At 51.3% G+C, this 26,291-nt stretch overlaps 8 protein-coding genes and 1 non-coding gene across 9 annotated transcripts; 3 read left to right on the plus strand and 6 right to left on the minus strand.

Annotated features, from left to right (window-relative positions):
• Nucleotides 1-3,454: 3,454 nt before the first annotated feature.
• Nucleotides 3,455-4,000, plus strand: QC761_606280 (uncharacterized protein; the record flags this gene model as incomplete). The annotated part of the gene is made up of 1 exon (XM_062881068.1): nt 3,455-4,000. One exon carries the CDS (start codon nt 3,455-3,457, stop codon nt 3,998-4,000), a length of 546 nt encoding a protein of 181 aa, XP_062729720.1.
• Nucleotides 4,001-4,690: 690 nt separating this feature from the next.
• On the minus strand, nt 4,691-5,320 carry QC761_606285 (uncharacterized protein; the record flags this gene model as incomplete). The annotated part of the gene is made up of 1 exon (XM_062881069.1): nt 4,691-5,320. The coding sequence occupies one exon, from the start codon at nt 5,318-5,320 to the stop codon at nt 4,691-4,693; it is 630 nt and encodes a 209-aa protein (XP_062729721.1).
• A 355-nt stretch (nt 5,321-5,675) lies between these two features.
• QC761_606290 (uncharacterized protein) lies at nt 5,676-6,846 on the minus strand (the record flags this gene model as incomplete). The annotated part of the gene is made up of 2 exons (XM_062881070.1): nt 6,047-6,846; nt 5,676-5,993 (listed from the first exon to the last, which is right to left on the minus strand). The coding sequence occupies exons 1-2, from the start codon at nt 6,227-6,229 to the stop codon at nt 5,676-5,678; spliced, it is 501 nt and encodes a 166-aa protein (XP_062729722.1). The 5' UTR covers nt 6,230-6,846.
• Nucleotides 6,847-7,627: 781 nt separating this feature from the next.
• QC761_606310 (uncharacterized protein) lies at nt 7,628-9,085 on the minus strand (the record flags this gene model as incomplete). The annotated part of the gene is made up of 1 exon (XM_062881071.1): nt 7,628-9,085. The coding sequence occupies one exon, from the start codon at nt 9,083-9,085 to the stop codon at nt 7,628-7,630; it is 1,458 nt and encodes a 485-aa protein (XP_062729723.1).
• A 1,640-nt stretch (nt 9,086-10,725) lies between these two features.
• Nucleotides 10,726-12,246, plus strand: QC761_606320 (uncharacterized protein; the record flags this gene model as incomplete). Its single annotated transcript, XM_062881072.1, has 1 exon — nt 10,726-12,246. One exon carries the CDS (start codon nt 10,726-10,728, stop codon nt 12,244-12,246), a length of 1,521 nt encoding a protein of 506 aa, XP_062729724.1.
• Nucleotides 12,247-15,635: 3,389 nt separating this feature from the next.
• QC761_606330 (uncharacterized protein) lies at nt 15,636-16,787 on the minus strand (the record flags this gene model as incomplete). The annotated part of the gene is made up of 1 exon (XM_062881073.1): nt 15,636-16,787. The coding sequence occupies one exon, from the start codon at nt 16,785-16,787 to the stop codon at nt 15,636-15,638; it is 1,152 nt and encodes a 383-aa protein (XP_062729725.1).
• Nucleotides 16,788-17,502: 715 nt separating this feature from the next.
• QC761_0095150 lies at nt 17,503-17,595 on the plus strand. The gene has a single exon. It is a non-coding gene; the product is annotated as a tRNA-Ile (tRNA).
• Nucleotides 17,596-17,606: 11 nt separating this feature from the next.
• Nucleotides 17,607-19,287, minus strand: QC761_606340 (uncharacterized protein). Its single transcript, XM_062881074.1, has 3 exons — nt 19,211-19,287; nt 18,670-19,079; nt 17,607-18,547 (listed from the first exon to the last, which is right to left on the minus strand). Exons 1-3 carry the CDS (start codon nt 19,242-19,244, stop codon nt 17,876-17,878), a joined length of 1,116 nt encoding a protein of 371 aa, XP_062729726.1. The 5' UTR covers nt 19,245-19,287; the 3' UTR covers nt 17,607-17,875.
• A 264-nt stretch (nt 19,288-19,551) lies between these two features.
• Nucleotides 19,552-21,868, minus strand: QC761_606350 (uncharacterized protein). Its single transcript, XM_062881075.1, has 4 exons — nt 21,388-21,868; nt 20,952-21,330; nt 20,024-20,879; nt 19,552-19,970 (listed from the first exon to the last, which is right to left on the minus strand). Exons 1-4 carry the CDS (start codon nt 21,597-21,599, stop codon nt 19,750-19,752), a joined length of 1,668 nt encoding a protein of 555 aa, XP_062729727.1. The 5' UTR covers nt 21,600-21,868; the 3' UTR covers nt 19,552-19,749.
• Nucleotides 21,869-26,291: the final 4,423 nt, after the last annotated feature.

Raw genomic sequence — 26,291 nt, forward strand, 5'->3', positions numbered from 1 at the left:
ATTAGTCTTGTAGTGGGGTTTGCAGTGGTGTGGTGGAGCATTTGCAGTCCTAATTGTTTTCTCTCCGCGTGGGGGCGTGGCGCACAAGACTTCCTCTGCAAATCTTGGCTATATCAGTTAGGTAATCAGGCCATTAAACGTCTCACCGTTTAACTTACGTGGATCACAGATTTATCACCGTTTCCGCGGCCGTTTTCTGATCCCTGGCTCAGGACATGTGTCTGCAGCGCAGGCCACGTGAGAGTCATGTGGATGCTTTCACAGGTCCCGGCTTGGCCATGTCTAAAGCCCTGCTTGCATCCTGACTTTGTTTGCTTTCTTTTTTCCCTCTTCAACTTATTATTTAAACAAATTGGTCAGACTTATCGTAGCTTGCCTCGACTATCTACCTCTCCCGTGACAAGGCGTAATATTTTCCTCGAAGGTCTTGCGGCAGCGAGATGTGAAGTCCTTCAAGTCGCATTGGTCCGTGCTTTGCACGTGCCTGTAACGATCTCAAGGCAGTATATTGCACGTAGCTAGGCCACTCTACGAGTACACTGAACTTAAAGAAGAAAAGAAGAAGAGAAAGTGAAAGTTTGACAACATGAGCCTCTGACATGGCTGGGCGTGTTGGCCAGTGCGCGGTGTTAGAAGGTTCTGGAGTGGTGGTCTGTGCGTTCTGGGAATAGCTTCATCAGGGCTGAGGGTCGCTGAGGTCCATGCCAGTGCTCAGCCCGTTACAATACCCCCCCCTCTCCCAAGGTGTCCGAAGCAGGATCTCTGATAAAGGGTGAGTGCAGTACCCCAAAGATGGTGTTGAAGCCGTGCTGATTCCTGGCCTCGGAGTCGCCCTCGTTTTCCACCAGTGCCTTGATAACATCTAGGTGGCTATAGACGGCTGCTAGGTGTAGCGGAGTGACTCCGACGTGGCCGGCGCTTGCGACGTCTATACCATAGGCTAAAAGATACTTGCAGTAGTTAATGCCCCGCGGCGACGGATAGATGCAACGGCGTCTACCCTGCACTAGTACGATCACTGACAGACGCCTTTCCAGATTCGAACAAGTCTCGTAGGCCTGGTATATTGTTTGTCGAGGCGTGGTATACTACTTAGGCGTTGATGGTGACTGTTACTGGAAAAGAGAGCCGTGAATAGAGGTAGGCGACCCTCGTTGATCGCGAGTGAGACTCTAACTACCAATAACAGCGCGCTGAGACAACCACGAGACGGGAACTACTTCAAATGTTGCGGCAAAGCCTATTATCTACTGTTTGTTGTTTCCATTATCGTTGCCAGGACGGTATTCTTTTGACGCTTCCAACGAAGACGTCCCCACGACATAACCACGGTGCCCAAATAAAAGTCATGTTTAAATCGTTTTACGGTTTTATGCCTTATCTTTGGGCTTGTCAGACTCCCTGCCTAGTGTGGATAGGTATCCTAGAGTGTCGTTCCAGCTCTCAAACTCTCTATCACGACCTGTGTGGCTGGTTTGTTGAAAGCGTCGTTGTGTTCCATTTGCTGTCGAGAGAGCTGTTGCAGGGCACCTTATAAATCTGGGTGGACGAGACCGCTTGGGGTGGCAGACGCTAGACCTAGATAGGGCGGTGATGGTAAAGCGATGCTGGTATGGTGACAAGATTGACGTGGATCAAACACTCTCTGAATGGAAGCAAATTTGCGCTCGAGGCTAACGGTAGCAGAGTACGTACGCGTCAGAAGGTCACGCTGGCGGGGGAAATAGTCGCTGCCAGTGCAAATGTATGAGCGGTGTCAAGAATGAACAGTTGACAGTATGGGCCGTGGGGGGTTTGCCTGTATAAAAGAACCAGTACGGTGGTGAGCACGGGTGAATTACGCCAGCCAATGACATGAAGGCCACGACGGCTGCCCCGAGTTCCGCTATATCAACACAGCAGCTCTTGCACAGGGAAAGTGGTCATCTACTTGTGTATATATCTGTTCATGCCTGACGGCGTCCCAAGTAGGTAGGGAGACTTGAGACCCACGCTGGCTGGCTTTACTTCCAGCCATGCCGATGGTGGGAGCAGCCCTGGGTGATAACGCCTCATCTGGAGGTGCATCTCTCAGACACGGGATGTATACACTTATTGGAGGAATTATGACAGTGTGGCACAAACCCTCAACTCAGTTATGTTCGGTCTGACTAATATGTGCAATGCCGATCCAGTTGGCAAATAGTTCCCAGGCTTATCATTGTGGTTGTTACACCTTCTGAATTCTTGCACTTCACTTCCAGGTTCCCTGCATTTCACTTCCCTCGGTTGCACTGGCGTCCGTGATGGGTCCGCCGAACTGCCAAACCACCCCTGGTAGTGTATCCTCCTGACTATTTGAAACCAGTATCTACCTACTTTACTTTACACCCAACAGCGGCGGCAACGACCCTTGTGATTAGAACCAGAGTTCAAAGCTATAACATGGCACATTCCACCCACTATTCCCCGATAGCTAAGGCAGGCTTCACCGCGCCGCCTGAGAAACGGGATTGGAACAGGCGGCGGATTCGAAACATTCTACAGAAAGCCAGAGAAGACAACCAAGAGGGCAGTAGTGGGTTCAAGATGCGGTTCTCAACCATCGTGGCATGGGTCCACAAGTCCTGCACGACACCTTCGCAAAACCGAAACCAGGCTTAAAGTCGTTACATGATATCTTGCCATATTTCTCAAGATGTAGCTCTTTACCTAGGTACTCTATGTGTAGGCACCTTTGTAATTAGAGGGTCAATCGCACGGGCAACCGGCTACTGGTGTAAGCTAGAGTTTGGCGGCATCTTCAATTCCATCAATTCCTCTAGAGCTACTGTAGTTGATGTCAAAGGTGAGCAAAGATCCAAGAATGCCCAAAATTGGCTCAGCTAAGTTCAGGCAATAAGGCACCCAATCCCTTATTACGTTGATATCACGTTTTCTTGGCATTACTATTATGCACATGCTGAATATGAAGCATGTAGGTGGTACGATACGGCCGGGCTGTTCAAGCAAGAGACTGGACATGATCAGTAAGGTGTCTGGATCCTACTACTCCTTAGAGACTTGGGACGGTACCTTGATAGATAAGGTAAGAGCGACAGTGTGGACTTTGCCGGGAGGCATTACTCTTATACATGTGGATGGGCAGGTGGGTATCTATCCTCAATGGTCACCAAGGTACCGTGGCGCCAGTGTCACGAACGCACAAGATGCGCACTCAAGGCATATCATGCCATGCCTTTTGTGGCTATGCTGATCCTTTGGGCTCTTGGGCACATATATTCACACAATGGCAAGGCAACAAGCAGTTGTTCTCGCCTGTGCCAAGTGTGGCTGTGCAAACAGTAAGTGCATTCCAATATCACTAGACCGTGGAGTTGGCTGTGAAGAGACGCCAAATGCAACGCTGACGAACGATTTTAAGTGAATTATCAGGTACGACGGCCCAAAAGGCGGGACCAGGTCTCGGATATAAATGCACAACTACCCATCACCCTGGCGCCCTGTCTTCACCTCTCCATTTACGCAACCACAACCGATAACATCCACGCTAACTTTGACGAAGCCCAGCCGCCGCAGAAAGAAGATCGTGCCACTCCGCAAAATCAGAAGAATAAGATCAGAAGACATCATCCACCACAGCATGGCTTCCTCCTCCTCCTCCCAGCCTCAAGATCCAGACCAACAAAAGACTCTCACCACCAAAGCCTCCAATGAATCCCTCGCCGCCGCCTCGACGGTAGTCCCCGACAGCGAGGCCACCACAACGGGAAAGCAACCACAGGCACCGACTCGGTACCTCTACTATGAGAAAGTGGGCGAGCCAGACCCGAACTATGTCCCCAAGCCGCCGTCAAAACTGGCCAAGTTCATGGCCAAATTCCAGAGCCCAATGGTGAAAGCGACAAAGGCCAAGAGACAGGCCGAGATTGACGAGGAGAAGAGAACAGGCATCAAGGTTTATACTCCGGCTGGGGCGCCGATGGGGAGTGGGCAGCACATTGGGAATGCGTTGAGTTAAAGTTTTGGAGGGATGGTGGGAAGTGTGGATTGGATGGCGGTTGATGGTTTACGAGGAGAAGGTATGCCCTGTATTGGATAGTGCTGTTTGTTTCATGTTGCTATCGGTAGCAATTTCAGTTACATCTTCATGAGGGTGTTCACACAATAAAGGTGCCCAGATTGGTAACCAACTCTGTCAGCCGCCTGCAGATAACCCCAGTCTTGGTCCTTGAAGCCTCATGACTTCAACAACACCTTTCGCACACCGAAACTGTTTGTAGTGATCTTACTGGCCCAATAATTTAGAACTTTACACGACTAGCTACAGAAACGTCACATGGAATACGCCTCACACGCGCCACTCAGCAAGCTATCAATGAAGTAGCGCTATCACACGAATGTTGCCGGTGATGACACACACATCATTGCCAACTAGCTTCAACTAATATCATTGGACTGCGTCTCAAACTTCGTGAAAACATCATGTAGGTATTCTGATCACATATCAGACCTTGAAACAACAGCCACCAAACGCCACACACCTCTCAAAGGATCAAGCCCTCCGAACCTTCGTAAGCAAAACGACATAGAACATAGTATGATCATGAGTTTCCAAGCACTTCAAACCAGTATTCAACAGCCATCCCAAATGTCAAGTCACAAATGTATATAAAACACCCATCACTTCCCAGCAAAAGTAGCCCTCATCTCACGACCACCCATCTCCCACATACCCACCTTCCAGCCTCCAGCCAACCTCGCAAACAAAAATGCACCTCACCACCCCTCTCCTCACCCTCCTCACCCTCACAACCTCCACCCTCGCCCTCCCCGCCCCGTCGACCGACCTCGCAGCAAGGTGCACCAAGCCCGGCGGTCCACCCTGCTGGAAACGTGAGCCAGTAGTCCCCGAGGTTGAGCCCCGGTGCCAGCCGTGGAGGGGCGCTCCCTGCTGGAAGAAGCGCAGCCCTGTCCCGAAACCAACTCCGGCTTCGGCGCCCGTTGTTGAACTGGAAACTCGCTGCACCAAGCCGGGCGGTCCGCCTTGCTGGAAAGAGAAGCGTGAGCCGGAGCCGATGTGTGGCGAGCCTGGGAGGCCGCCTTGCTGGAAGCAGGTACGAGATGTTGGTAACGCTTTTCGTGTTGAGTTTAAGGAGCCCAAGGTCTGACTTGGGAGGTTTAGGTGTGATTGGTCACTGATGAGAGGGTGACAGGCGGGGGGGAAGCAGGGCGGAGCTGGTTTGGAAATTGGAGATTCCATAAGGTAGTTGGATTTGTGTTCTCGTTTCAGAAATCTAGAGCGCTGTGGTTTTTGGGGTGGGACTCTGCTGAATGTCATGGTTGGCAGTTTGGTTGCTCAAGGGGAGACGTGTTTATTGCAAATCCCAAATTGGAATAGGTACAGCTTAAGTTGCTAGAAGGGGCGTGTTGTGTTGTTGGGGGGCAACCGGGGGAGTGATGCGCAGGTGCGTGCCGGCTGGTAAGCACGTTTGCCATGTCATTCGCTTAGTACTTGTTGTGTAAGGGGGAATAGTGAAGATGATCAGATGACCCGGCTGATGTATTGCACTACCCATCGTTATTCTCTCGTTAGCTGTGAGGATATCCCACCATGTACGATCCCACCCTTCCCCCCCCCCCGCCCTCCCTCCAGTCCACGACACACGCCACCGCTAGAGATTCACTCCTTAAGCCTAAGCCTGCTCCTCAAAATTCTCAAACCCAGCCGCCCTCGAAATATCAGCCACACTCAACCCCGCATCCGCCAACGGAGCCTGCAAGCTCGCCGCCGAGTTGGCATTCTGAATATCAGCCCCCTCCACGGCAGGATCAACCAAGGGAATGATTCCCCTCAACTCAGGAGTAGCCGGCAAAGCAGCATTGCTGCAGATGGTGGGGATGTCAACAGCGAAAGGGTTAAAGTTCTTCTCCGCGGCAACCAGGGCGGCAGCACCGGCAATGACCTGGGGGTCGTTGCCTAGGGTGGCAACAATCTCGTCGGCCAATTCGAGCTAGGGGAAATGTTAGCAAGAGGGAGAAATGAGGTGAAAGAGAGGTAACGGACCTTGGCACAAGCACTGGCGCCAGCAAGGAGCACGCTGGGGGTCTGGCCGGCGAGGGTACCAGCTGCGCCTGGGGGACCGAAAGCGCCGAGAGCTTGGATGACGCTTTGGACGAGGCCTTCCTGTCCGAAACGGGCAGAGGCAACAGAGGCCAGGGTGGCGAGGAGGAGGGTCGTGGTTTGCATGGTGAAAAATGGAAGCGAAGCCGACTAGCGGTGTCAAAGGTATTAAATTGATAATCAACGGTCTCGCCGTGCAAAAAAGAGCGTGATCGAACCGGTCGGTCAGAAAAGAGTGGATAGGGAGATCAGGAAAAGGAAACAACTCCCGGGTTGGCGAAGAAGACTTCTTATAGGGATGCACATGATGGTGCCAGTGATGAGGTGATCACCAAAGGAGCCGGCAAAATAGTGGTTGATGTTGAGCCCCTCGGTGATCATACTGTTGTTTGCGACAGGAATTGGCTGGCAGTTTTTGGGTGATGTTTGAGGTTCTGCCGTGTTCCTTGTGCGGCAAGGCTCGGCGCATGGCATTTCCAGCAGAAGCCGATACAACAATGCCGTGTTGACTTGTGGAGATATCAGACGAAAGGATGATCTTGGGTGCTTTGGGTAAAATTCATCCAGGTTGTCAAGGACAATTGTGATCATCCAAACCGAGTTTCTCAGACTCGTCTCGGGCAGTCAAACCAAGAGGACATTGCACAGGATTGGGTTTTGGGACGTGATAATGCTGGCTCCCGTGTTGGTTATCTGTAGTCGCACGTGTTGAACAATCCTCTTGTCCGTGTGTGTGTGTGTGTGTGTGTGTGCGTGTGTGTGTGTGTGTGTCCATCATTCCACGTGGTTTTGCTGTCGTTTTGTTCCATCCCGTCGTGGGGGTGCCATCGTCGTTGATGTCTCGAGGTGGGGGGCGCTCTTGGCAGCAGACGTCACTTGGTGTCAAAGCTGAGTTTGATGGACGGCAGCAGGTGTCCGAACTGTCACGAACACGGGAAAAGGCGCTCTGGAGCCTCCCTTACTGTGGCTCGGCATCATGTGATGCCGCCCGTTTCTTATCGAGACCTCACACATTCTTACTCTTGGCCGCAACTCACCATCAACCCACAGACAGCGACTGTCATCCCATCAACATGCGAACTGCGACCGTTTATAGATTTTTTCTATTAATGTATCGTAATAATGTCCTGCCGGCGACCAAGGTGCCCCAAATACACTAGCGCGGACTTTGCTCTTCGATCAAGTAGGTACCCGCACTTGACGCGAAAGAGCAGTTATGTACAAGGTCAGTTCCCATCCAAACATCCCATACCCGAAGCGCCCCCCATTCCCAAACCTCACCCCCCGCCCAAATTGATATTACAGTAAAGGCAGAGACATATACACCGGGCTCGTATTCTTTTCGTCTCTCGTTGTCGTCGTCCGTACCTTTCCCAGCTCGGCTCGGCCATGCGGTGTCAATGCCGTCGAGCAAAGTGTAGCGAGGACGCCGTCTCGTCATTAGTTGTTATTCCCCGGATTCCTTCGCCTCTTGAAGCAAACACTCTCCAGCTCCTGATGATGCTGTTCGCAGAAGAAAAATGCTCATGAAAAATGCAGCCACCCCTTCTTTTCCTCCTCCTTTCTTTTCTCCTCTTCCTCCTTGCGCTTGGCGTCTTGGGCTTCGGCCTTTTTCGCTTCGGCTTCTTTCCTCTTCTTTTCCTCCTCCTCCTTCTTCCTCTTCTCGGCCTCCTCACGGTCCTTCTTTCTCTTCTCCTCTTCAGCCTTGGCCTTCTCGGCGGCCTCCTTCCTTTCTTGCTCCTTCTGCGCGACAATCTTTCTCTGCTCCTCCTCGGACATCTTGGCAAAGGCCTCGACGTTCTTGTCCCAGGTCTTGACGCACTCATCGTTCCAGTTGCACTTCTCAACCTCACCATAGGCAGGGTGGCTGTAGCGGGGATGTCTGCTGGGCCAGTTGGAAGCGTGGTAGTGGTGTCTGACGAGAGCAGCTCTGGCGTCGTGATTGCCTGAATCCGAGTGGCCTTGGCCGGCAGCAAAAGCCTCGACGGTGAGGACGAGGGTGCGGCTTACGAGCTTGGATTCCTGGAGGTCGTGGAAGAGATCCCAGTCGACCTTGATGTTGGGGTCCTCCTTGTGAAGATCCATCTCGGCGAGAATGGCGGTGGTGAAGGCAGACGGACCAGTACCGCTGATGATCTGGTCGAAATCGAGCTTGACGTCGGCAAGAGGGACGTTCTGCTCCTTGGCAACACCATTGAGCCATGTCATGATCTGCTCAATGAGTCTCATCATGACGGGCAGCTGGGGCTTGCACATGAAGGTCCACTGGCAGAAAGAACGCGACTTGGGACCAAGAATGGGGTGATCCTTCCAGTCAGGCTCATCAATCTCGACGCCAATAACCATATCGATATCCTTGACGTTGTAACGGTCGGGGATGAACTTGGAGAGAGGCTTCAAGGCCTCGACATCGATATCGGCGTACAGACCACCCTCGGCATACATGACGATGTAGCGGAGGAGATCGGCCTTGACAATGGCAGCCTTGACGTCGCGGTAAAAGTTGACAATGTCGGGGCGGTTGAAGCCCTCGGGGCCAAAGTGCCACTCGACGTACTTCATGTCATTGTCGTCGGTCAACACCTCGTATCGATAATCGGGGTTCTTGCCAACCCATGAGCGGGCGGTATTGATGTCACGCTCCTCGAATCTGAGAGGGTTGACCTTCCATGTCTGCCAAATCTTTCTGGGGAACTCGGTGCGGACGGCCTTGGGGGTCTGAGCTGGTCCTACTGGCGTGATGGGCACAGCTGGCGCAGCCACCACCGGGACCGGTGGACGGGCGAGGGCGGCGGCATTCGAGGTGACTTCGCGAACACGCGAGTGGAAAAGGTTCAGGTTAAAGGTGAAGAAGATGAGGATGATGGCGGCAACGTATATTGGGAGGCAACGGCGGAACTGTGTTGGTAGGCGGTTGCGGAACTGAGCTGTGGTGGCGGCCAAGGTTGGCGACCCCAATGGGGAACCAAGCTTGGACATCATGCTGGGCGACCCGATATTTGTTCGAGCGAAAGTAAAGCTACTCGTCAATTCCGTGAATGAATCGCGGTTTCCCGGTTGTACGACGTGGGAAAATAGCGAGCGCGGCCAGACAACAGTACTTGGAGTCGTGAGCTGGCTGACGAGTCGGTGTGCCGTAGTCTGGAAAAGTGCCGTTGGGCGACAACGCCTGACCCCAGTCCCCACTGGGATGTATCTCTCGAGCAAAAAAGCGAATGTGACGAGACAAGACGAGACGAGCAGGAGGTGAGGTCTCGAGACGAAGGAAAAAGTGGAAGAGAGAAGAGGAGGATACACGAGTAGCAGTATCACGAGGTCAGGTAAGAGAGAGAGAGAGAGCAAGAGAGAGGTCTAGGCCCCTCCAATCGGCGGCCAAGTGGTTCCTTATCTTGTCAGCACTGGCACCAGTCGGTGGTGTCTGCCTCTGCCGGATGCAAACTCGCGCGGGAAATTCATCATGGGCGCGGCCATTTTGGTCACCTAGCGCCGACACCTTGCCGGGGTCCCCAGGCCCCAGATCCAATCATGGAGGCCCGAGAAAATTCTTCTGACACCGTCCACGCCCAGGGCACCAGGGGCAGGCCATGGACAGCTGTTTTCGCTATCTTCCCACCACTCTCGCTCTTGTTTTCAACAGGTTCGTGCAGGTTTTAATTCTACTCTGATGAGTGCTTGATTCGTGGCGAAGCTGCTGCGACTCTTGCTGATCCAATCATGCCGTTGGCATTCGTGAGTGTCCCATCCGGCCGTCAGCCAGTGAGATCTGTCAGACACGATAGGGGCTGTTTTTCCAAAAACCGAATCCCCTGCCCGGTTGCGGGAGCGGTGCCCCATTGTAAAGCAGGCTAAGCTCACCAAGCTGCCAACCCCTGCTCGACGCGATCGGTCGTTGCCGTTTTTGGTAGACTTGTGTGGGACTGGCCTGTGCGCTATCAGCCAGTCATCGGTCGGGGCTATGGCGCACTGTGTAAACAGGCACACCCCAGATATCGCCTGGTGTACCGTGCACCCCCTCCCTGTCTCGCTAGGCTACCTGGGCGGGCATTGAAATCAAGATCTCAGTGCAGGTGCTTCCTGGCTTCCAGCTTGCCATGGCCTCTCCGCTGGAACGCAGATACGGCGGGCGACAGGCGATGGTTAATTATTTCGTCATGCTCAGTTTGTTCCCCCGCGTTTGCATTTTCTGCTTGTGATTTTTCCGCTTTTTCTCGTGTAGATAGAGAGGGGGAGCGTGCGTTTTGATACGAACTGTTGCTGCCATCTGAAAACCTGGGAGGCTTATCCGGTGTTGATCCCGCCAATCCCGCTTCAACTTCAAGACCCCGACGGTGCCACAGTGTTTTCTTGATTCTCTCTGTTCGACCGCTGGCTCTCGGTGGATTTTCTTCTTTTTCCCCTGAAGAATATTTCCCAGCTGAGTGGTCTCGGAGTCGCACGCACTCGCTGGTTTCCGAACCGCAAAGTCGACGACAAAACGACTTTTCCCTCCCTCCCTCCGGCACTTACCGCGCTTATCTCCTGAGACCTTTTCGGCCCATAGCGGACAGATCGGAGCCTCGACATCTTTGTTTACCTACTTTCCACTCTCGGGCAGGCAAACGGTCAATGTCGCCGCCTTCAAAATGCACTCCCTCCGCGAAGGCATCCTAGACGGCACGGGAAACGACTCCACCGCCGTCAAGTCCACCGCCCCTTCCTTCTCCCTCAAAGCCATCCTCCGCGGCCTCCGGCACATCCTCTGGCCAAAAGCCGCCTCGGCAGACAGCTCTCCACGACAGCTCCGACCAACAGCCTACCTCGACGGTCTGCGCGGGTTCGCCGCCTTTCTGGTGTACATCCACCACCACCAGCTCTGGGCCCACGGCGCGGAGAGCCTGCAGTCTGCAGTCTACTTTGAGAACGCCTACGGCTTCGACGGGGAGTTTCGGTTGTCAACATTTTATGGCATTAGGAACTTTTTTACCGGGGGGCACATGGCTGTGGCCGTGTTTTATGTCATCTCGGGCTATGTCCTTTCCGTCAAGCCGCTGGCGTTGATGCAGAGCGGGGAGCATCTCAAGCTGGCGGATAATTTGGCATCGGCGTTTTTCCGGAGGTGGTTTAGGTTGTATCTGCCTATTATTGCCACTACGCTTGTTTACATCACCTCGTGGCATCTTTTTGGGTACTGGAACTTTGCTTGCCCTCCCAAGGAGACGTTCAGGGACGAGCTGTGGAATTGGTATGTCGAGTTCAAAAACTTTTCGTTCTTGTTCAAAGAAGGGGGTTGGATCTGGGTCAAGGCGAACACGCATACCTGGTCGATACCGCTCGAGATGAGGGGCAGCGTGATCACTTACATGGCTTGCATGGCGCTCTCCCGGGCGACGACTAAGGCGAGACTGATGTGTTTGGTTGTGCTGGTGGGGTATTACCTTTATGTGGTGGATGGGTATTACGGGGCGTTGTTTGTCGCGGGGATGTTGCAGGCGGATTTGGACCTGTTGGCGAGGAGGGAGGGGGGGTATTTTCCTGGTTGGCTGAGGAGGTTGGAGAGGCACAAGACGTTTATTTACTATCATCTTTTTGTGGTGAGCATGTACCTTGCCGGGGTGCCGTCGGCGACGAACAAGGTGGAGGATTTGAGGGCGAATCCGGGGTGGTATTGGTTGAGTTATCTCAAGCCGCAGGCGGTGTTCGATCCGAAGTGGTTTTATCTGTTTTGGGCGGCGAATATGCTGGTGGCGGCGGTGCCGAGGATGGGGTGGTTGAGGAGGTGGTTTGAGGGGAGGTTTTGCCAGTTTTTGGGGAGGATTTCGTTCGCGTTTTATTTGGTGCATGGGCCAATTTTGGCGACGGTGGGGGATCGGCTGTATCATGCTGTGGGATGGGGGAGGCCGGTCGAGGCTGGGGAGGTGGACATGCTGGCGGCGTGGAGGGATTTGTTGCCGTTGCCCAAGGTTGGGCCGATCGGGTTGGAGTTTTCGTTTTTGGTGCCGCATTTGATCTTGTTGCCGTTGACGTTTTGGGTGGCGGATATTGTGACAAGGATGGTGGACGAGCCTTCGGTCAAGTTTGCGGCTTGGCTTTATAAAAGGGTTCAGGGAGGAGGGAAACCAGAGATGAAGCCAGAGAGTAACGAGATGATGCTGAGACTGGCTTGAGGCTAGTCGAGGTCCATTGGTCAGGGAGGACGAAATTGGTTTATGTGTAATGCATTGTATGTCATGTTATGGCGTGGCTTCTTTTATCTTAATGATCATATTGGGACAGGTACATGTACATTTATGGGTTTATGCAGGCTGGATCATCTTGGTCATCCTCGTGTTTCTTGGTTTCAATCGGGTACACTAGAAAGTGGCCACAGTAAGGGAGATTCTGCACCTACAATGACAATCCGAGTGGTGAAGTTAAGCCGGACACCTTAGTGGCATTGTGGACACAACTCTTGACCGTCTACATTTGTGAGGCTGAAGTCTAAATAAATTTCCAACGGGACTGGAATGACAGACGGTATCCCTTGTGTTGACATTGTTCAGGGGTTGATGCCACGACAACCAACCACAATCACAGGGACAAAGAACATCTCGATGCGGTTTAGCCACTATGATCCTTCGTTGATAATTCCACACTTTCACGCTCGACATCATCATCACTTCATGCCATCTCGCAAACGACTTCCCTCCCCTGATTTTTTCACAAAAGCTCACAGACATCTTATCTATGTACGTTTCGAACACACCAAAACGCATGATTTTGACTGATGGTGGGTGTGGTGGTGTTTGAAGATCAACAGGGGCAATTCTTTCTCCAGCAACGTGGGTTCTATCCCCAACTTCACACATTGCCTGCAATCACTGTGCTGCAGACTCCGGAAATTGGACAAGGCCGATCACTGTTTCTGCCCAGCAAAGAAAATGTAACTTTCTCCAGGTTTTTTTTGGTTTTGGCAAGGGGCGGATCGGGGTTGTCGCTGTCGCCGTCGACATGCCCAAAAGCAGTGGATACCGAGGTTTGGCGTCAGAAGCTTGTGATGCGGGGGGTTTAACTGGCGTTAGGCTGTAGCGGGTTAGTTCCTCCGAGGTGGAGGTGTCTTCCCCCGCGCTGCCCCAACGGATATTTTGACAGTCGCGCAACGTGTGAGTTTGGGGAGGGGTACTGTGGTGTACCTGCATGCGGGAGATTGGTTGATGTTGTTGCTGATTTATCGGTGCATTTTGCGAGGTTTGAGAGAGAATCGATGTCGATGAGAGAAGAGGAGGTGAGAGGTGGTGAGATTGTGACAAGTGAAAACTGAGAAAGTGGGATGATGGGTGAGATGTGGATGCAAAGATTCGATAGTAGATTGATTAGATTAGATAGCGGTAGCTGATTGGTCCCGGGACACTGATGGCTTGTGCGCCTTCGGCGGATTGAACGCGTGCTTTCGGGCTTCAGCTTCAGCTTTGCTGGCTTTTGCAAGCTGGACTAGAGCAGAAGCGGTGTGAGTTGGGTGAGTTGGCTGATCGTTGGGTGATTCCGACTGCCAAACTGGACAGTGGGACTTGCGATTGTCACAGTGGACTCGCTGGAAGTAGGGATTGCTTTCACGAACTGTTGTCTGCTTCAACAAGGCATCGGATCAGGCCCTGGTCTTCCCCGCGTTTTCCACATTCCCGTCACCCTTTTGTCTCTGCTTTTGGTGGTGGTGTCCCTTTCTGCAGCGCTCGGGAACTTTTGCTTGACAAAAATGCTTGTTTTCACGATTGCCAAGAGCAACCTACCGAGGAGGCGCGAAAGGCGGGAGAAACATGTGAATTCTGCATGTTTCGCTGCAGGAAGAGGATTCCGTTCCCAGCCAGGATGGAACGGACGGGTCGGGTTTTGGGTGTGATTGATGCAGCCACACCACCATTGTGGTTGTTACCGAGTTTTTCTCACACTGTGATGAGAGCGCTCTGGAATGGATGACACGGTGCTTGACTGCCTCCACAGTGCCTTAAAGATCATCAGCGGCAGCCGTTTGCAAAATCTCCTTGGGTCAATGGTGAATGCCTCAGACGTTGTGGTTCAACGGTTACTCGGCGCTCGCTAAAAATAAAGCTCTGAGGAATGAGGAACGCAGATCCCGTGATATTGGGAACACAAAGAAGGTTTAAAATGTTATTGTTGCCTTAGTTCACTTGCTCACAGAAGTCATTCCAACTGCACTGCCCGTTTTGTAAGCCCCAAACCTCCAGGGTCTAGGAACGATCGACTGGATTGTTACCTGATTTGTTGGAAGTGTTGCGTGGTTTTGCAGATCTGTTGGCTAGGCTTTTGGTGTATACCTATCCAGACTTTATTATTGTTAGCGTGTGGCTTACTAACCCGATAGGAAAAAACAACAGACATTTCATCTATTTTTTTCAAAGTGACAGTACTTCCAAACAAACTGTTTTTCCACACATTTGTAAATATTTATACCATTATCAATATCGAATCAATACCCCCTTAACTTTAATAACTTTTTGCAGTCTTCGGGGCATACTGTGGGCCAGCGAAAGGAGCTAGTCCCTGGTGAAATGGTGAGAAAACACACAAAACAACCACAACACCACAAATATACCGTCAGCAGGTCTCTGAATGAACACACCTGCGTGACAGTGGCTCGCTCGCAGGCCGCACTTCACGTAGGACAAAGAAAAGACTCTATGGGCTCGCAGGCCACACAATAAGCACCGGATTGGCCTGATCAGAGGGCCAGAACTGCCTGCACGGGTGCAAGGCACAAAATATAAAGAAAATAAAACTCGATGTCCTGTCTAAAATAGAATGTCCAGACCGCTTATATACATGACCCCTGAACCCCCGAATCCTCCGAGAGTCCCACTTCCTTACTCATACCCTCAGGCATGTGGCCGCACCCCAAACCAATATTTTCTATATTCAATTTTTTTAGTCAATATCTTTAATAAGAATCGCTTATATAAGGCCGGTAGTACCTTATATGATTAAAAGCTTATGAATACTGGCCGGAATTTTATTACTTGTTCAAATTTAAAAAAACAAACAAGTAAAGTTTTTCCTCGGTTTAAAAAGCCGCTTTAAACCAGGGAGCAACCAGAATTGTAGCCTCACATATCTCCAGGCACAGTATATACTGTGACAGCCTCCACCACGAAGCCGTTATGTCCTGATGTGATAGGGCAATGTTGTCGAAGTTCAACACTTGGCTTAAAACCAAGGCTGAGTGGTAGAAGGCCAAGAAGCCGAGGTAGTGGTGAAGGAATGGCGAAGCAATGTTACCAGGTTGATTACATCTACCAAGACTCTGATCATTACAAGACCGCTCGGTGAAGAAAACAGTCCCTCCGATCACGAAAGTAAGTGGTTTGGGCTCTTCGGAGAGTCGGGAAACTCATAAACTGATATAGGAATTTCGGGACGCTGTCTGGTGGCACACTCAAATTTTCTTGTTTTCGACTTTAACGTAGAAAGTGATTTAGGGGAAACAGGCTATTGACGCTGAAAATCTTTAATTTCTATTCATGTACTTTATCCAACCCGCTCGCTATGCAAAAGACAAGTAGATCTAAATCAAAGCCTTGATCCCCTGGCCGTAAACCTTCTCAAACTCCTTGCTAAATGGCTGATCAATGTACCCCTTAGGGCTCTTGGGAATGTAAAATGACGACCTGTCATACTGGTTCAGATCGATACCCTCCCGGATTCTGAAAACGATGTCTGGCGTGGAGATGAAGTACCGGCCAAATGCCGTCACCACATTATCCCTCTCCTTCAACTCCTCGTCAACCAGCTTCCTGGCAGTCTCTGGTGTCAACCCGCCAGCAATAAGAACTGGCCCCTTCCAGATATCCAACGCGAAGTCTAATCTCTCCTCATCGTTGTCGTTCGCCTCATCTCTGTTGCCGGCAATTCTTGTCTCCACCAAGTGCAGGTAACTCATGTTGGGGTGTCTCTCGCTGATCTTTCTGATGACATCGGAGAATTGGGGAACCGGGTTCTTCATCTTCATGCCCTGGAAGACGCTCCAAGGGCTGAGTCTGATGCCGACCTTTTCCTCTCCAACGGCGGCAGTAACGGCGTCAACAACCTCGACGGCAAAGCGGGAGCGGTTCTCGATGCTACCACCATACTCGTCGGTACGCTGGTTGGAGTTATCTTGGATGAACTGATCAACGAGGTACCCGTTGGCACCGTGGATCTCAACGCCGTCAAAACCGGCCTCAATAGCGTTCTTGGCGGCTTGGGCGTATTCGGCGATCTTCTGCTTGATATCGTCGATTGTCATCTCTTCTGGGGTAACAACACCGTCGGTATCTGGGATGGCAATGGCTGAGGGTGCTTTGACGGTGAAGCCCTCCGCCTTGGCGACGTCACCGAGGGCAGCACGGCCAAGCGCCCAGAGTTGGAGGTAGACAAAGCTGCCTTGGGCATGGACGCCGTCTGTGATCTCTTTCCAAGCAGCGATTTGCTCCTTCGACCAAATACCCGGGACGTTGTTCATGCCACCAGCGGTGGGGGAGATGAAGGTACCTTCTGTTACCAAAAGAGTCCCACCGGGGGCGGAGGCGCGCTGTGAGTAGTATTCCTTCATGAGAGGAACAATTGGAACGTGCTCGTCAGAGGATCGGAAGCGAGTGAGTGGCGCCATGGCGATGCGGTGTTTGAGGGTGATGGAGGGGGTGAGCTTGAGCGGCTGGAAAAGTTTTGAGTCCGACATGTTGAGCGTATGGTTTATTTCTTGGTGTAGTATTTGGGTGAGGGTGAAGTGTGATCAGAGATGCTTCAGGGTATCTTGTCGTGATCTATATGCTGTTGAAGGTAAAATGAATTTTGTTTTGTTGTTGAAGGCGAAAGCATGGTTTTATAGTAGTTGAAACAGGCTTATAAATCACCTCGTCGCAGGCGTGGAGAATGTTGTTGACTTCCAAGACTTTTTTGCAGCTTCGAAACAGTTCCAGGTGTGGAGTAATGATGGCCCTGACATGCCTGCACTACCGGAATTTCACTGTTTTTCCTGATGGTCGAAGATGCTGACCTCTCATGGTCATCGAGAACCTGCGAATCAGATTTCGCTGCTTCAAAGGCGTCATGCTCCACACCGGGTATTCCGATAGATCGGTAGCATCGGTGCAACGCCACATCAAAATCTCACAGCTCTCATTCGCACAAGCATTTGTAACCGTCTTGGTTTCTAATCAGAGATTACTAAGTTGACCAGCAGCCGAACCGAGATATGTCCGGTGTGAGCCTGATTACTGAGACCCGACCTGACTCTAACGTAGGTTTTTCCTCTCTCTAACATGGACCATTCATCGTGGATAGGTATAACGGGGAAGCTTTTGACATAAAGCCGTCAACGAAAATGTAACTATCAATTACAGTGGCCCACTCAATTACTCTATCTTCCACCTCACAATATATCAATCACCCAAGCCCGATTAGCTCAGCTGGTTAGAGCGTCGTACTAATACTGGGAACAGCATATAGTAATGCGAAGGTCAACAGTTCAATCCTGTTATTGGGCATCTTCTTTTGCTTTTTCCTTCCGAGATATCATCTTTGTGCTTCCACCCTCTCAATGGTGCAAGATATTTTTGCTACTTAAGCTCTATCTCTTCCAGTTTCATTACTTCTCAGTTTAACATCCTGTCTCCAATTTGCTCCGCAATACATCACCATCCACAACTGCGGACTAAACCCCAACCATGCCCCGGCGATGCTCGCTGACGCCCACCCCATTCCAGCTCGCTTAGTAATAGGAATCGCGACTGCACTAGCCCCAGCAGCGACCACGCACCGTACTAATTAACTCGATGCAACCGCCGTGGCTGGGCTGTCGGGATGGGTGTTGACGACAAGAACATTGAGCCCATTGATCGCTCCAGCAAAGAACACTCCCAAGAAGACGAGAGCAATCTCGATCCCAACCAACGACGACTTCGTTTTCACGGTCCACCCGTACGCCACAACAGTCCCAAAAAGAACATATAACGCACCCAACGCAACTTCCAGTCGTAACTTCTCGATAGGAACCTCCTCTAACCGCTGCTGCCTGTCTAGATCGAGCTTCAACCCCAAATTCCGTGCCCATCGTCCAAAGTTCCAGTCGAGAAGCCATCCTACTGTCCATCGTGATGCGAGCATTCCGGTTGCCAGCGGCAGGTAGCACACACCCACTATTATGGGACGGAAACTGAACCGCTCAGAAAGTTGAGAACCGAGCGTGATCAACACCATGAAATACCCGCCCGAGAACAGCACTCCAGCCATTACTGTCACAAACGCCTCCTTCTCTCCCAGTATTCTCACTGAGGTGTGTATGCTGATCTTTTTCTCTGCTGCCTCCTCCATGGTATGTCTGCCTTCTTCCTCCTCTGCCATCTCGTGCCTCTTGATGTGCTTCAGTAGATCCCATCCCGTCCTACTACACCGTCTCTCGGGTCTCACTGACCCATCGCCTACCACGTTTCTTCCTGTCTCCGGCAACAGCAGCCACGTTTGCGCAAGAACGTTAGAGCAAGAATGACCCCCGACAACCCAAGCAGAAACCAGTATGTCCCCCTTCAGCCGTGATACTCCGTCATTATTCCTCCCAGCACCGGTGCAAGAGCAGGACCGAGAGTCAACCCCAGCGCAGCATAGCCGATGTATTTTCCCCTTTCGGCTCTGGTGATCATGTCCGCTACGACTGCACTCCCCAGGGAGATTGTGACCCCAGCTCCAGCAGCTTGGACACATAATAGCGATATCAAGGTCGGAAAGGTGGATTGCAGCGCAAGCCCTATGTTAGACAGTGCGCACAACGCCAAAAAGAAAAGATACACCGGTCGTTGGCCGTAGGAATCAGAAAACGGAGCGATAAGGGACGGTGTCAGCCCTGAGACAAGGGTGTAGACTGTTATTGTCAGGTTTGTTAACGACAGGGACATGTGTAGGTCCACAGAGATGGTGGAGAGGGCAGGGAGGTTCATGTGCCCTGATAGGGGGGAGATGATGGCGAGGAAGGTGGCTGAGAGGGTGATGAGGATTTTTGAGGGGTGATGAAGGCTGAGTAAGGGGGTTCTGGGTCGGCGTGGGTTGTTGATTCAGAGGGTGATATGGAGGGATTTGAGGCTCTGTTTGTGGTGCCTGTTGTGTCACCCTTGGGATGTATGTCATTGTCGACCTGGGCCATGATGAGTGTTTCGATGAAGATGTCAAAGAACTGGAATAAGGACTACAATCAGAATTACGACGTGAAGTTGCAGTTGTTATTCTGACATCCTAATAAGAAAGGTACAGCCAAGGTATTACACCGGTAAGCACGAGAATTCTCATCGTCAGAACTCAACAGACCTTCGATGTAACATCATCATGTTGCTCTGTGGATTACCTGGCTAGTGCAAGGGAGTACGCACTTGGTGTCTCTCATGCTACTGCAGTACCTGACTAAAAAGATAGACGTTGGCTCTTCCGGCCGAGCTGGACGTGGACTGGTTCCTTTGAGCTCGATTTGAAATATATATCCTGCTGGCATCAGACAGATGGATGAGCTCGTAAAAAAAAAAGTCAAGCTAACCCAACAGAATACCCAGATTCACACCTCAAAATTGACCAGCATACACCTACCCCTAAACATAGCTTATAGATCTCTGAAGATATTCAAAGGGTGTTTAAAGATAGGTAGCCAAGAACCGCAATCACCATCGACGCGTAAACCGCACTCTCATCTCCCGATCAGGCGGCACAGAAGCCGCACCAGCATACTTGACATCGTTTTGCGCCGGTCTGTCAGAGGGAGTCCCGTCTTTATTAACCCATTCGACCAATTCGAGATCAAATCTCGCCACAATGATGGCTGTTGTCAGCATGATCTCTTGCTTGGCAAAGTGTCGTCCGGGACAGATCGAGATACCGCCGCCTAGGTGTCTGGTGTAAGCGTCACCAGGTAAATGCAGGGTTAAGTAAACGTACCATACGGAAACCAATCATTCTGCCTTCCCGCCATGGAGAACTGCGGCACTTTCTTCACGTTGCCATTTTCGTATGTCTCGTCGACGTACTTGAGGTGTCGTGCTGCCCAAAACTCCGTCGCGGGATGGTCCTTGTCGCCCCAGACCTCCTCATCAAGATGGGAAATTTCGGTGCAGGCTTGGATGAGCGATCCCTTGTCAAGGGTAAAATCCCCTAGCTTGACCGGGGCTACCGCCTCGCGGGTGACGTTCATGGAGACGTGGAGGCGTATGCACTCTACATAGATAGACTGTAAAAGGGGCAACGCCAGCAGTTTCTGCATATTGATTGTGCGTGCTCCTGTATCGGGGTCGGTTTCCAGCACGGTGTTGACCTCCTCCCGGACAGCCTCGAGCAGTGACTTGTCTTTAATGACCTCTATCAGACACCAAACCGTGACGGGGATACTGTTGGCGTTTGTTCCGAAGAGCATCGTCACCATGGTCGAGGCACCCATCGCCTCGGTGCTGAACCCGCCTTGCTTCATCCACCGCATCATTTCCCGTTGGAAGGTCGAGCCCATGATTGGCTCCCAGTTACCGTGGTCAGCCTCTAGATCGAAGCCCTTTGCGAGTTCTTCCTCGATGTACTGTTTGCAGGCGTGGCGAAGACTGTCCCGAGTTTCAAGAGCGGAGCGGTTCATCCACCGCGGAAGACCCCAGACAAGACTGGCGGCGACTTTGTCAAAGTCCCAGAGCCAGTCGATTAGTTTTGGCCAGCGGGCGAGGATGCCTTTGCCGGCTAGGGTTGCTGTTGCTGCGGTTGCCATGTGGACATTCAACAGTTGTTGGACGCCCTCGACAACGCCTTCTCCGAGCTAGAGTCATGATGACAACAATAGTCAGTGCCGGTTGGTTGTTTTGGAAGGAGATCCAAGGTCAATATGCACCGGAAACTTCCCTTCCAACTCTTCCGCAAAGAAGCGCTGGTATATGGCTGCGAGCGTATTCGACTTGGTCGTTGCAGTGAGGTGATCATGAAAAATGGCATGCAGCCCCGCAAAGTACCTCTGCTCAGGAGGAACGTTTTCATAGCCCGGCAACGGCACCTTCCCTCGCCCAGTGTTGTCGTTGAGAAACTTTTCGCGGTCGGCAAGGGAAGCGCCCCACAAGTTCTCATAGATCAGGTGGAAGAATTTATCTGACGAAATGGCGGGATTGGGTCGGAAGAGGGCTTGGATGTGGCGCGGGGAGGTGACGAGGTAGACTTTCATCCAGGGTGTGAGGTTCCAGGCGAGGATATTTTTGGAAGTTTTTCGGAGCTGAGCTCTGAAAAATGGGAGGGTTAGTGTGGAGCTGAAAAGAGTAGAAGGGGGAGGGACCTACTTGGAGCGCTCGTAGAATGTCTTCATGTTTGTCATGTAGTGGTATGTGTTTGTGACATAGGGGATGGTGGAAGGGAGTTTGGGAACCGCGGTTTTGTCGCCAGATGAGCGGAGGAGTGAGATGGTAGGGAGGAGAAGCATGGCGATGGCTATGAAAGTTGCCGTGTAAGGCCGCTCAGTGAGCCATTCACTCACGGGGGAAGGAGACGCCATGCTGCTGAAGTTGGTGATGGTGTTTCTCGGAGAAAGAATGGCAAGGAGGGTGGATGAAGAGATGGAGTGAAATCACTCTGGACTAAGGTACGTGGGTGATGAGTGAGGGCTCGCGAGACCATCACTTTATTGGTGCTTGCAGTGACACATGAGTAAGCTAAGGTATGACCCTAAGGTACCTTAGGTGTGATTCTCCACCGTGGGAACTTTGGAATGCCGGCCGCTATCAACCAACGTCAAAATTCAAGTTTTCAACCATGGAAAAGTTCTTGTTCATGACAAAGCGTAAGCAGCGCCGATGGCACTATGCAGGCAGTGCATCAATACCAAGCCAGTGATGGGTGTCCCCGCTCTCATGTTTCACAAACCACCTCCTCTAGTGGACGTGGCTTGGGTTCTCCACCAATAGAACCGTATGGCGGCAGCCGGTCCGAACATGAAGTTCGTGACCTGGATGCACACGGCCGGACGCTGCGGTACTGGGCATGGCATCGCAGCAGCACTCTGAGCGGAGCGTTCTCATTGGCTACAGTCATTGTAAGTCAGCCAACACCTGAGCTCTAGATGGAATCGCCTAGTTGCACGCAACACATCCTACGAGACTAGCCGCATCCAGATCATCGGTAACGATCTCAGCGCCATTCAACCTAATTTTGTGCCATCGAACGTCCGCTTTGAGGTAGATAACGTCGAGGACCCCTGGGTTGTGCCAGCTGATAAGCTCTACGACTGGATCTTCTGCCGGTACATGGCGGCTAGCATTCATGACTGGCCGAAGCTGGTATCTCATATATCCGAGTCTGTCTCCCTCCACAGCTCCCTCCACGTTTCGATCTGACGGGCGACGCAGAAACATAGCCACCAGTGGATGGGCTGAATTCCAAGACTTTGAACTTCAATATTACTCCGAGGACGGCTCCCTCACGCCCTCTTCCCCCCTTGTAGAGATTTCCAGTGAAATTAACAGACTGGATCAAGCAAGACAGACCACAATACAGTCAATCAACCTCTATTTGGTGTGCATGTGGCGATTCCAACACCTCCTGTCTACGTGTTTCAATCCTCGCGATCAAAGACGAAAGTGAAGCGCACTCGACTTGAACGCTAAAAATCCAGGGGCGGTTCAGAAATCTCGAACTGTTTACAGGCAGAGAACTTAGGCACTGGGGTTGACGAAGGTGGTGTCTGAGATTCGGATCTGCTGTGTTTCTTTGGGTCAAGCGGAAGAGTGGACGAATTATCTATAAAGTTCTGGGTGGTGGCTATTACGGTGCGAATGTCCCAATTCTGGGCCCTTTGCTTGCACGGGACCATTTTTGAATTCTTTGGCTAAAACTGCACCTTCTCGGAAAGCTGTGCTGTTCAATGGGCAGATATTAGCCGAATCTGAGCCGGAGCTGATCTGGACTGATCAAACGTAACGGATAGTAACGTGACTATGCGCAGGGGTTGTTCGTCGATTTTAGGGTCGTGGAACACTGGGTGCGGCCCGTCATCAACAACCAGTAGATCCCTGCAGCGATTGTGAACGCGGTCTCGATGAACTTTAAGCTAAGCGGGCCTATAATTAGGCAAGGGGATAATCTTTGCGTCCAGGGCGTACCAGGGGTCCTGCTTCTCTCTTTCAAGCAACGAAAACGCAAATAGTGGGAGTGGCTGGACTTCGTCGATGGTGATGAGAAAGATGCGAGCCATATCATCTCTATGAACAGGTGCCACGCCCTGGATAATGAACTTGAAGTACTCTTCTAGGTCCTTCGGGAACTGGTCAAGGATCTTCCATAATGTCGTGGTTCTCTCATTCCGGTTCAGAGCTCTGAACAAGTCACGGGTCACAAAGAACACCCAAAGCCACACGCCCTTGGCAATATCTGCAATTTGGGATATGAAGGCGCTCATTTCCGGGTTGGAGGCCGGTATTTGGTTGAATTCTCCGTTGGGCTTCAGCCTACGCAGGACATAGTTCTTCATATCGTCCTTAGTATAGTCGCTTATGTTGAGTGTTTTGCGGATGCCGTCAAACTGCTCGCCCAGAACCGGTCTTGGTCGACTCGAGACGCACAATTTGATCCTGGGTAGCTGAGAAAAAAATGATAAGAGAGAAGCCATGTCCTCTTCTTCACCTTGGTACTCATCTAATCCATTGATGAAAAAGCAAAATCGAGTGGAAAGAGAGTCCAAGGTAAGAACCGCCTGAAGTATCTTCTTCAGTGACTTTATATCCCAGGCGTCTGGCACCGTGGGGCATACGTAAAGAACGATTGCTGGCGTACGTCTGAAGATTTGGCACAACAGGGTTCTGAGAAGGCCTTCAAGGGATTTCTGCAGTTCGGATCCTTGATTCCAAAAATAAAAGCTGGCTCGGTGCAGCTTGTTGGGTCCAGCCCATTTATCCAAGAATTCTTGTGTTTTGCTGTGCTCAGATGCGAACTTCATCAATGTCGACTTGCCACTCCCAGCCTTGATGTTGTTAGCTGACCTGACCGAGCAAAAGAACAGAAGATCAACCAGAAAAGACAGGTGCTTAACTCACTTTACCGGTTATCCAGAAGAGGCCGCTCCCAGACTCCAACCAGTCCACAAAGTCTGTTTTGTCTTGATTCAACAGCCAATCATTTATGATCTCAGCCTCTGGTATCGAGGAGAATCTTCGAAGTATCTCCACGAAATGCAAACTCTTGATAACTTGGTACGTCTCCCAACATGTATTAAACTCCTTTGTGAATGACCGAAAATTCTGCGTCAAGGTTCCCATTTGTGGGCCATCATAATCATCTGGTGTTGATGTAGCGGTGTTTGTGGTCAACCGTACTATATCATTCCAGACGGCTCTCAGTTCAAGGTTCTGGCTTATGTCCAGCTCTTGTTGGATGGTGGTCAATGCCTCGAGGTTGGTGAAAAGTGCAGAGTCGCGCTCTCTGCAGCCGACGTTGTAGCCGTTAGATACCCAAGGCGCATGTTTTGGGGCGGTGAATGACCGTGATGGGAACTAACCGTTGCAGGGCATCGTTGATATGCTTTTTCAGTGAGCTCTTTGCCGCAATTAAGCGAGGCAACAAAGTCTCTAACTTGGCTTCCGCAGTCGTCTTCTTGAAAAACGGAGCCTTCAACGAGTAGCGAAAGCTGTGAGGCTGAGTTTCTTGTTCGAGCTTCAACTACTTGTGCTGCCAATGGATCACATGTCGTAGCTAACTCCACAATATGCCGCTCCGCCTTGGACAGCGAGTTGCTGCCGCTGCCGCCACTGAGTTGCTGTGAACCCGGATAGTACCGTGAGATTTAATGTTTTTGAGACTGGATATCTACCAGGGCAGCAGAGAGTTCTCGATGTCAACTTCTCTGGTCGCGGCACAATTCGGACGAGCTTGATGCCAAAGTCAATGAAAGTGCGAATGCTAGCCCCAAGGCCAATGATTGCGACCACTTCTGCCATATCAACTCTTGTTGTCAGTACATCGAGCAGGTTTTCCCAGCAGGCGGGTGGCTTCGATGTAACAAGGTTGGGATATGGTAGATATGCGAGGTGGAGCGGAAAACACAGCTGACGCCTTTCGGGAGGGGTTTCATGTTGCCCAGCCACAGGAGGCTCTCAGCTTCTGGCTTCCATTAGCAGTCTAACCAAACTAGGTATTGCAAGAAGCCCCTCCCTCTCAGCTGAGAGGGTTGACCTCCTTGCACCACTCACAGCATCGGTGCCAGGCAAGTCTACCTGACTGAAGCAGCTACCTAAGCTTTGGGATGGGTGAGTACCCAAACCGTTTCATTTTGAACCCGAACAATCGAGCCAGCCAATGAAGAATTTTTCCAGCTTCTGACACTGTGTGATGCCATATAAGATACGGCAGAATTACTCTGCGAATCTCAGAACATACCTACAAGCAGGCGGTTGAGCTCACCAATTTCTCAATCCTACCATGCGTCGCCTCTCCGCCAAACTCAAACGCCCAAGTGGTCAGAAACCCAGGAAAACCTGTACCTACCGCCCACTAATCAGTGATTTATCTTCCTCAGCGCCTAACATAGTACTCTAGATCATCCCAAAAAGTTCGATGGCCTTGGCCTTTCCGAGTCTCCGATGCCAACTAGAGCAGAGGACCAGGGTAATGATGAAATTAAAGTCGAGTTAAATGTGGAAGGGAACGAGGAAAGGCAGGTGTCTCGGGCGGCAATCGATATTCCTCAACACCGCTGCAGGAGCATGATAACGCCTTGTTTCGCATCCCAGACCGAGTGGTTATAATAACTTCCCGCTTCATAAGGATGAATTTGGTGCTGCTTTGCTCCATTATTCTCTTTATCTCAATGCTGGCAGGTTTTATTCTCTCTAGTTCTATGAGGAGAACCATTGCAACATCATTTGCCCCTTACCGAGCGGGAGGGCCTGACGAGGGTGCAATTGGGTATGCTTTTGAACACATGTTCGCACGGCTCTAAAAGATATCGATATATTAACACGTGGAAAATGTACTTTGAGTCCCGTGGCAGAAACTATAGCTACCTAACCTACCTACATGACCTCTTATGCCCCCTTAATTGCGAAGTTTGGTAGCAATGTGTCCATGTCACCTCTCCCGTCAAGGCAGTGGAGAATCAAGGACTCTTCATCTCGGTTTCAACAAAAGGTACCTGCTATTACAAGACAGATTGTGGCTCAGCGAGCAGGCAGTCAACTGACATGGAGGAGCTAAAAAG

The sequence above is a fragment of the Podospora bellae-mahoneyi genome, chromosome 6 (genome assembly GCF_035222275.1).
Source record: "Podospora bellae-mahoneyi strain CBS 112042 chromosome 6, whole genome shotgun sequence".
In the NCBI taxonomy this organism is placed as follows: Eukaryota; Fungi; Ascomycota; class Sordariomycetes; order Sordariales; family Podosporaceae; genus Podospora; species Podospora bellae-mahoneyi.